At 50.5% G+C, this 8116-nt stretch overlaps 1 protein-coding gene across 1 annotated transcript; it reads right to left on the minus strand.

Annotated features, from left to right (window-relative positions):
* Window positions 1-168: 168 nt before the first annotated feature.
* Cd19 (CD19 molecule) lies at window positions 169-6893 on the minus strand. The gene is made up of 15 exons (XM_050121594.1): window positions 6792-6893; window positions 6307-6573; window positions 5815-6021; window positions 5440-5715; window positions 4109-4216; window positions 3817-3865; window positions 3490-3578; window positions 3078-3176; window positions 2855-2953; window positions 2708-2776; window positions 2563-2619; window positions 2408-2464; window positions 1060-1146; window positions 858-964; window positions 169-710 (listed from the first exon to the last, which is right to left on the minus strand). The coding sequence occupies exons 1-14, from the start codon at window positions 6877-6879 to the stop codon at window positions 873-875; spliced, it is 1644 nt and encodes a 547-aa protein (XP_049977551.1). The 5' UTR covers window positions 6880-6893; the 3' UTR covers window positions 169-710; window positions 858-872.
* Between the last annotated feature and the right edge of the window lie 1223 nt (window positions 6894-8116).

Genomic DNA, 8116 nt, shown 5'->3' on the forward strand with positions numbered 1-8116 from the left:
ATCAAAATCTCATCTCAAAAACTCACACACAGTCGGGCGGTGGTGGTGCACACCTTTAATCGAGGCCAGCCTGGTCTAGAAGAGCTAGTTCCAGGACAGGCTCCAAAGCTACAGAGAAACCCTGTCTCAAAAACAAACAAACAAACAAACAAACAGCCCACACACCCTTCAGTTCCGTACATAAATTTACTTTGATAAATCCTGGCATACTCAATCATTTGTGACCTTACTGTAAGAATGGAATGACTCACAGATGTTAATGTTCAGAATAGAGAAGACAAAAAATATCTGTAGTGATGCTGGATAGTGCTTTCTAACAGACTGCCAATGCCATCCTGCCTCTTCCTCCTGGGACAGCAGCTGGATGGTGAATAAACAGATGTGCATCCCCGGGTGTTCAGAAAGTGGCTGTTGCCAAGGCCTGGGAAGGCCGGGGCCAGGCTGCATTCCGACGGCAGCCCTCCTCCCTCTAGGTGATTCCGCTCCCACACAAGGGCATGGCTTCAGAGAACTTGACTGGCTCATTGAATTTATTTGGGGGGAAACAGAAAAGGGTGGGTAGGAAGCTTCCTTTGTACGCGTGTAGGAGTGTGGGTGTGTGTCCGTGTCCACACATCCTAAACAAGGTTATTTCATTGACTGACACCTTCTGCTTGGGACCTCCAGATTTCAGAGTTGGATGTAGTTCTTGGAAGCTGAGGAAGCCCAGGCTATGTAGAAAAAACAACAATGGGGAGGAGACTGATCCCTTCCATCAGGCCCTGGAAACCCCTCCTCTTCTGCTCCCCACAAGCCAGCACTGCACCCTTGTTTATCTCCCTCTTCCTCCCCTCTCCTAGGGGCAGTGTCCAGCTCACCTAGTCACTTGGGAGTCATCTGGTATCCCAAGTCCCCATGTGGTCCTCTCCTCCCCATGCTGGTTCTGGATCATCAGACTTGTCCATGTTTTCATAAGAGTCTGCATCTGGATAAGACCAGGAGAAAAGAAAATATAAACATGGGAAAAAGGCAGGAGGAGGGTGGTCCAGAGGACCACTAGGAACATGCAGAAGCACCCACCTTCCTCATGACTGGGACCAGACCGAATCGATCGGAGCTGGGGAGCTGCATACAGGATCCCTCTCATATCCTCGTAGGACTGGGACCCTGCTTAGATAGGGAATGGATTGGAGACTGGGAAGCTCTACTGGGGTTAGGGGGAGGGGAGTGCTGCCTACCACAAGGCAGGAGCCAGGCAAGGGAAAATGGAAGCTTCTCATGTCAAACTAGGAATGATTTGTTCAGCATCAAGATCCTACTCAGAACTGGGCATGATGGTGCATGCCTTTAACCCCAGCACTTAGTGGGCAGAAGCAGGCGGATCTCTGTGAGTTCGAGACCAGGCCAGCCTGACCTCCAGAGTGAGTTCCAGGACAGTCAGGGCTACAGAGAGAAATCTAACTTGAAAAACAAACAAAACAACAACAATAAAAAGATCCTACTCAGTTGTAGGATGGCCAAGGCCAAAGGAAGGGTCAAGAAGAGAATTGGGAGGAGTCAGAGTAAGTCAAGATCACAGGAAATTATGCGGACAGCTGGAGTCAGGGTTAAGACTGCATTAGGCGGGTTTGGTAGAGATCAAACTTCAGGCAGGAAAGCATTGCATTCAACTTTTTTGTTGGTTAGTTGGGTATTTTTTTTTCATCTTTGTTACAAAGTTTCAGTCTAGGCTGGCCTGGAATTTACTAAGTACCCCAGGCTAGCCTCAAACCCATGGCCATCTTCCTGCCTCAGCCTCCACAGGCTGGGATTTCAGGCATGAGCAACTCTGTCAGGCCCATTTGGGTCAACATTGATGTTCAAGAGTAGAGACAAGGTGCTGGAGAGATGGCTGCAGAGGTTAAGAGCATTGCCTGCTCTTCCAAAGGTCCTGAGTTCAATTCCCAGCAACCACATGGTGGCTCACAATCATCTGTAATGGGGTCTGGTGCCCTCCTCTGGCCTATGGGCATACACACAGACAGAACATTGTATATATAATAGATAAATAAATATAAAAAAAAAGAGTAGAGACGATATAAATACTAGGAAAACTGGATAGAGGGTAGAAGTTGGAGGTGGGAATGAAGTCTAAGACAAGGGTTGATCTTGGGCTTGGGGTCAGAGTTAAGATTATATCAGCCTCAGAGGCTGGAGAGATGGCTCAGAGGTTAAGAGCACTGACTGCTCTTCCTGAGGTCCTGAGTTCAATTCCCAGCAACCACATGGTGGCTCACAACCATCTGTAATGAGATCTGGTACCCTCTTTGGGCCAGCAAATATACAGACAAACAGAACACTGTATACATAATAAATAAATAAATCTTTTTTTAAAAAGATTATATCAGCCTAAATTGACTAAAGAAGGGTCTTCCTAAACATCTCTCACCAAGCGAGGATGCTTCCCGGCTGGGGTCCCAGGCAGATCCATGGGGGCTCAGGAAGTCTGAAACAAGAAGAGACTCATGGTCGCTTTTTTTCCTGGCCTCCAGCCTCATCCCAGAGTGATTTCACTCACACACAAACACACACACACATACACACCCATTGTCCTGCCAGCTGGTTGGGCCAGTTCCTCATCTGCGTTTTCGTAAGACTCGGCTGTGGGAGAGAGATCTCAAGTGTGTTAGGAGTTCCGCAGCACAAGCATATCCTCCTGGCCATCAGCCCCACAAGGACCCCACGTTACCGTTAGAGAAGGAGTCTTCTTCCTCTGGACCTATGGGCTCATCCTCAGGGTTCTCATAGCCACTACCATCTGATAGAGAAAGGGCGGCATCGCTAACAAAGGTCCGCAGTCGGGGAAGTGTTGGGACCAGGGGGAGTGGGGCCTCACCCTGAGAAATCTGGTCCTGCCCAAGGTTGGAGTCGTTCTCGTAGAACTCTGAGCCATCCTCACTGTCCGGCTCTTCATAGGCCTCCCCTTCTTCCAGCCCTAAGTTTGGGATGGGTGTGGAGGATTGAGTTATCTCTAGCTCTCCTCCTCCACCCCCAGTCCACTGATACCACGGCAGGCTGCTCCAACATTCTCAAGGTGAAGAACTACCCTTCAGTCTGACCTGATTCGTGGCTCTGAGCTCCAGTGTCCTGGACTTCAATGCGTGGATTTCCATAGGACCCACTGGTACTACCCAGGCCAGCAGCCCAACGCTGATGGGCTGATGAGAAGAGCGTTTTAAAATGGTCATCAGACAGGCCAGAAAGGAAACAACGTTTTAGGCTCTGCAGTCAGCCTCTGAGCACCTGGGTAACTGGCCTTGAACCATGGGAAAGGGATCTAAAGCCTCAGTTCTAGGACAAGGTTGTGTTCTGGCCAAGATCCAGGCACCAGACTTGACTGATCTGGCGGAACTCGCACTGGGCTCTGCTCTGGGGAAGGCTCTGCTCTCGAAGACTGGAGAATTGACCATGTGCAGTTGGCTAGCTCTGGAGGGAAGGGTCTGAGTCAAAGGCCCCCCGAGAGTCCCTCACCGGAGCCAGAGGTGGATGTAGGAAGGGAGAGCACATTCCCGTACTGGTTCTGGGTCCCGTTTCCTGAGGGAGGGGTCACTTTGAAGAATCTGGAGGGAGAAAGGGTTGGTACACCTGGAGGCTAAACAGTATAGGCAGTCTCAGTTCTGCTCTGTTCCGGTGGTTAACGTGTAGGGACGGTCTACCAGTGAGTTTGGGACCATGCCAAGGAAGGTGATTTTGGAGGCAGCCTCCGAACTTGGGTAATATTTGACAGAGATGGTGCCAAGACGTGCAGGACGGAAGAAAGAATGTAACATTTGTGGCCAAAGGACCCCGCTACTTTACCTCCTGGCGGGGTCCGTCATTCGCTTTCTTTTCCTCTTCTGGATAAGGACTGGTGGGATTTAAAGAGATGGATCAGAAGCAGGACTGCCTGGCAGGAGGAGAATTTGGGAGACACGGGGAGGTCCCTTGGGTCAATAGAGGAGATGGCTGTACAAACACCAGAGGCCCTGGGAAGTTTGAGAGGCACTAAAGAAAGAGGGACAGGGCTGTGGGACATGTCAGATCACCCAGTGTGTGCTTATTCTGGGAAAGACTGGGTAGAATTCGGGACAACTGGGGGGGCATGACTCACTTCTTCGAAAATAGAGAAAAGCCACCAGAGAAACCAGACAGAAGATGAGATACGCTATAGTCACAACTGGAATCCTCCATCCACCAGTTTCCAACAGCCAGGTCCACACTGCAAGGAGGGAGGAGCTATAAGACAAGGGTCGTACATCTAATTTACTCCCCAGCCCCTCAAGGGACATATGTCTGTGAGACCAAAGCAAGACACAGCCTTAAAGCCCTGAGCTCTGCAGAGGGCTCTTCTCCCTTCCACTAAGAAACTGTTATTCCCGGGAGGACAGGGATTGTGCCACGGAGCCTGACACAGATCACAAGACACTGTAGTAACAAACCACACACACACACACACACACACACACACAGTATGGCTATTAGCCAAGAAGTGTCAGGATTAGGTTAATTCTGCACCTAAGGATAATCACGGTCAAAATGCAGGACAAAGGTGAGTCTACCAAGTTAGAGCTGAGATCCAGTACATCTCGAGATCAAGTTTGGAGTGGAAGTTGCTGTAGCATTTAAGGGCTGTGGTCAGGATAGCGTGGTAGGGTTGTATTAGGAGACAGCAAAGGCAGGACATGGTGACCGATTTGATGACAGATGGAGTGAGGACAAGGAAGAAAGTCAAGCTCCGAAGCTTGGGCACGTGGACCCAGGTAGCTTCTCGTGGGTGCCCCACGTGTGCAGAGCCACCCAGTAGAGTAGAGGCGGAGAAGATGCTGGGTTTGACTTTATATAGTAAGCCTGAGATGTCCATGGGACATCAAATGGCAGTTCCAGGAGAGGGCTGGGTACAGGGAGTGTGGAGCCCAGGGTAGGGATGGAGGCATGGGAAACTAGGAGCAGCGGGGGTAAAGGATGCTGGATGAGAAGAGAGTGTGGGTAGGAGTGGGTACAAGGCCCAGGGCTCTAACAGGAAGGGGCTGGGAAGGAAGAGGCCACGGAAGCTCACAGGAGAAAACCCAGAAAAACTAGTTATCAGAAGCGATGCGCAAAGAGCTAAAATTAGGATTCAATGTACAAACTGGAGTTTGGGATGAGGTTTGAAGCTGGTTTAGTGCTAGGCTGGCTTAGGACTTATATTCATGCCTCAGCCTCCCAAGTTCTAGGGTTACTGTTGTGCACTACCAGCCCTAGTGTCTGTCTTTCTGTATGTCTGTCACTACATACCCACACATGCGTGTGCGCGCACACGCACCCAAACACACACAGTACTAAGGTTGGAACCCAGAGCCTCATACATGCTAAGTACACACTCTACTAAACCACAGTTCTTCCTAAACCTTCCAGTTCCTCCAGGAGCTCCACACAGATTCCCAGAATTGAGAGAAACCCTACCTGACCTTGCAATGACCTTCACATGCATCTCGATGGTCAGGCCTCCGTGGAGACAATAATAGGTACCTTCATCTAAAGGTGTGGCTTGAGGCAGTGACAGATGAGGCCCCCAAACCCACATCTCTCTTTTTGGGTGCTCTTCCCCAAGGCTTAGGTTCAGTAATGGAACATTAGACCTAGGATGTACATGGACCCAGGAGATGGAGCCTTTTGTCACTGGGACAGGGGGTACCCCACAGGAGAGCCAAACTGTGGAGCCAGGGGCTACAGTGAGATCTAGAGCAGGGAAATAAAAGATAACGAAAGTATGAACCATGGGGGCTCATCTCCTCAAACCCTCCAGGTCCCAGCGTCCCCTCAGCACTGTCCTCTTACCTTGGTTGATTAGACTCTGATTCAGACTAACCCTCCGTGGGGCACATACAGGCTCTGTACCCATAACTTTAGGATGGTCTTTCGCCCACACATACAGCAGGGATTTGTTGCGGGAACCAGAAGCGGGGCTATGGCTCCCTGAGGACCTGTTCTTCAGGCCACATTTCAGGTCCCCTATATCTGAAGCATTCCAGCGGAACAGCTCCCCTAGGAAGAAACCCCAAACCATACATAGAACATAAGATGGGGTGGGGGGAGATACAGAGACCCAGAAAGGCAGAGTCAGATACAGAGAGAAAGCACTTATGGCTGACAGAATTGCGAGTCAGAGGTGTGGGATAGCTCAGAGCAGTTATCAAGCCATAGGAACCAGCTGCCTAGAACCCCTTCCTCCTCAGTGGCTGTTGCCCCACCTTGGCCAAAGACCTTCCACTGTCCGCGGAGAGCCCCTCTCCAAGCAACGCCCACTACCCAGCCCAGCCAGCCACTCACCACTATCCTCCACGTTCACCGTCCAGGCAGGCTGCCAGGTATCCTTGAAAGAGGGCCTCTTCTGGCACAGGTAGAAGCCCCCCATATGGTCCGAGACATTGACAATGACTAGCAAGACTCCCAGGGGCCCCACCCGCAGGCCCAGGCCTGGGGACCCTAGGCTCAGCTCCAAGAAGGGTGTAGACTGATTTCCTCGATACCAGGCCAGCTTCTCAGAAGAGACAGGTGGGGGGTCCGAGAGGCACGGCAGCACAAGATTGCCTCCCTCTGTGGGGAGAGGCAGAGGGGAGCCCCAGCCCCCCTTCCCTCCTTATAAGCCATAGGACCCCAAAAGTTCACCATATGGGAAGCCCTGAGGGTCTCTTCTGACTCATCCCAGAGGTTTACAAATAAGAAAATGGAGGCGCAGAGGAGGCCAGTCCCTCAACCCAGAACCCAGGCTTCCAAGCCCAGCTCCTTCCCTTCAGAGGCACAGACAGACATACCTTCTATCTCCACCTGTACCGGCTTCTGGGTCCTGCCTCCTACAAGGGTAAGGAAGAGAAGGAAGGAGAGGGGGAGAGGAGATGGCATGGTAGCCAGGCTCCCCGGGGCACTCAGCTTCTGTGTGGCCGCGCAGAGGATGCTGGGGCAAGCCGGAGGCTGGTGGGCAATGAACCGTGGGTGTCTGTGGGGGTGGTGGCAGTCCCCCTGTAGAGGAAAGGAGTGGTCACACCTTAGGCCCCCTTCTGCAGGCAGTCTTCCAGATCCACGGCAGTTGCTCCCTCCTTGTCACCCAGCACTTAGCCCAAGTAAGTGACCTTGCTATGCTTTAGTACGGAAGTTCCTTGGGCAAGGCTAACATCTTCACCGCTGCACACACAGAGTTTTCCACATAGTGGCTGCTGGTACATATTTATCAAATTAGTGGGTACAGATACCTGGTTTCCCTTCTCCTTTATCCTCCCTTCTTCTGACTCTGATCCTGTCATACCTCTGGCGCCCAAGTGATGGGATTAGGGGCATGTGCCACCTGCCTGGCTTCCACCTTTTTTTCTCTCTCATCTGTGCATAGTTATTAGGACTTTATATTGGACATGGTGATCCAGTCCTATAATTCCAGCTACTTAAGAGGATCACAAAAGTCAAGGCCATCTTGGACTGCAGAATGAGTTCAAGGCCATTCTAAACGACTTAGTAAGACCTGTCTGGAAAAAAAAATAATAAATTTATTTATTTATTTATTTTACACCTGGCTGCAGTTTCCCCTTCCTCTTCTCCCAGTCCCTCTCCCCCAATTTCCCCTGTGTTCCCACCCCCCATTTCCCTCCTCTGTTTCTGTTTAGGAAAGGGCAGGTCTTCCATGACTATCAACAAAACATGGCATAGTTGCAGTAAGACTAAGTACCTTCCCATGTATTAAGGCTGGGGAGTATGAGGAGTAGGGTCCCAGAAGCCAGGAAAAGAGTTGGATACAGCCCCTGTTCCCGCTGTTAAGAGTCTAGGCACTCTGTATATATGTCTCAGCTGTGTACCCTGTCTGAAAACTTAAAAATATTTTTTAAAAAGCTCGGGTATCTGGGCGGCGGTGGCGCAAATCTTTAATCCCAGCATTCAGGAGGCAGAGGCAGGCAGATCTCTGTGAGTTTGAGGCCAGCCTGGTCTACAAGAGCTAGTTCCAAGACAGGCTCCAAAGCTACAGAGAAACCCTGTCTCGAAAAACCCAAATAAATAAGTTAATTAATTAATTAGAAAAAATAAAAAATAAAAAGCTGGGGACATGGTTCAGTGATAGAGTATATACAAGACCCTAGATTCAATCCTGCTACCA

This window comes from Alexandromys fortis, unplaced genomic scaffold (assembly GCF_014885135.2).
Source record: "Alexandromys fortis isolate MF-2015 unplaced genomic scaffold, M_Fortis_MF-2015_v1.1 scaffold_199, whole genome shotgun sequence".
NCBI classification, from domain to species: domain Eukaryota; kingdom Metazoa; phylum Chordata; class Mammalia; order Rodentia; family Cricetidae; genus Alexandromys; species Alexandromys fortis.

Coding starts and splice junctions, on each gene's coding strand:
- Cd19 (XM_050121594.1), bottom strand. CDS start 6,879: ATGCCATCTCCTCTCCCCCTCTCCTTCCTTCTCTTCCTTACCCTTGTA. Junction 3,579..3,816: donor ATGACGGACCCCGCCAGGAG/GTAAAGTAGCGG, acceptor TTCTCCCTCCAG/ATTCTTCAAAGTGACCCCTC. Junction 965..1,059: donor TGGTCCCAGTCATGAGGAAG/GTGGGTGCTTCT, acceptor GGTCTTATCCAG/ATGCAGACTCTTATGAAAAC.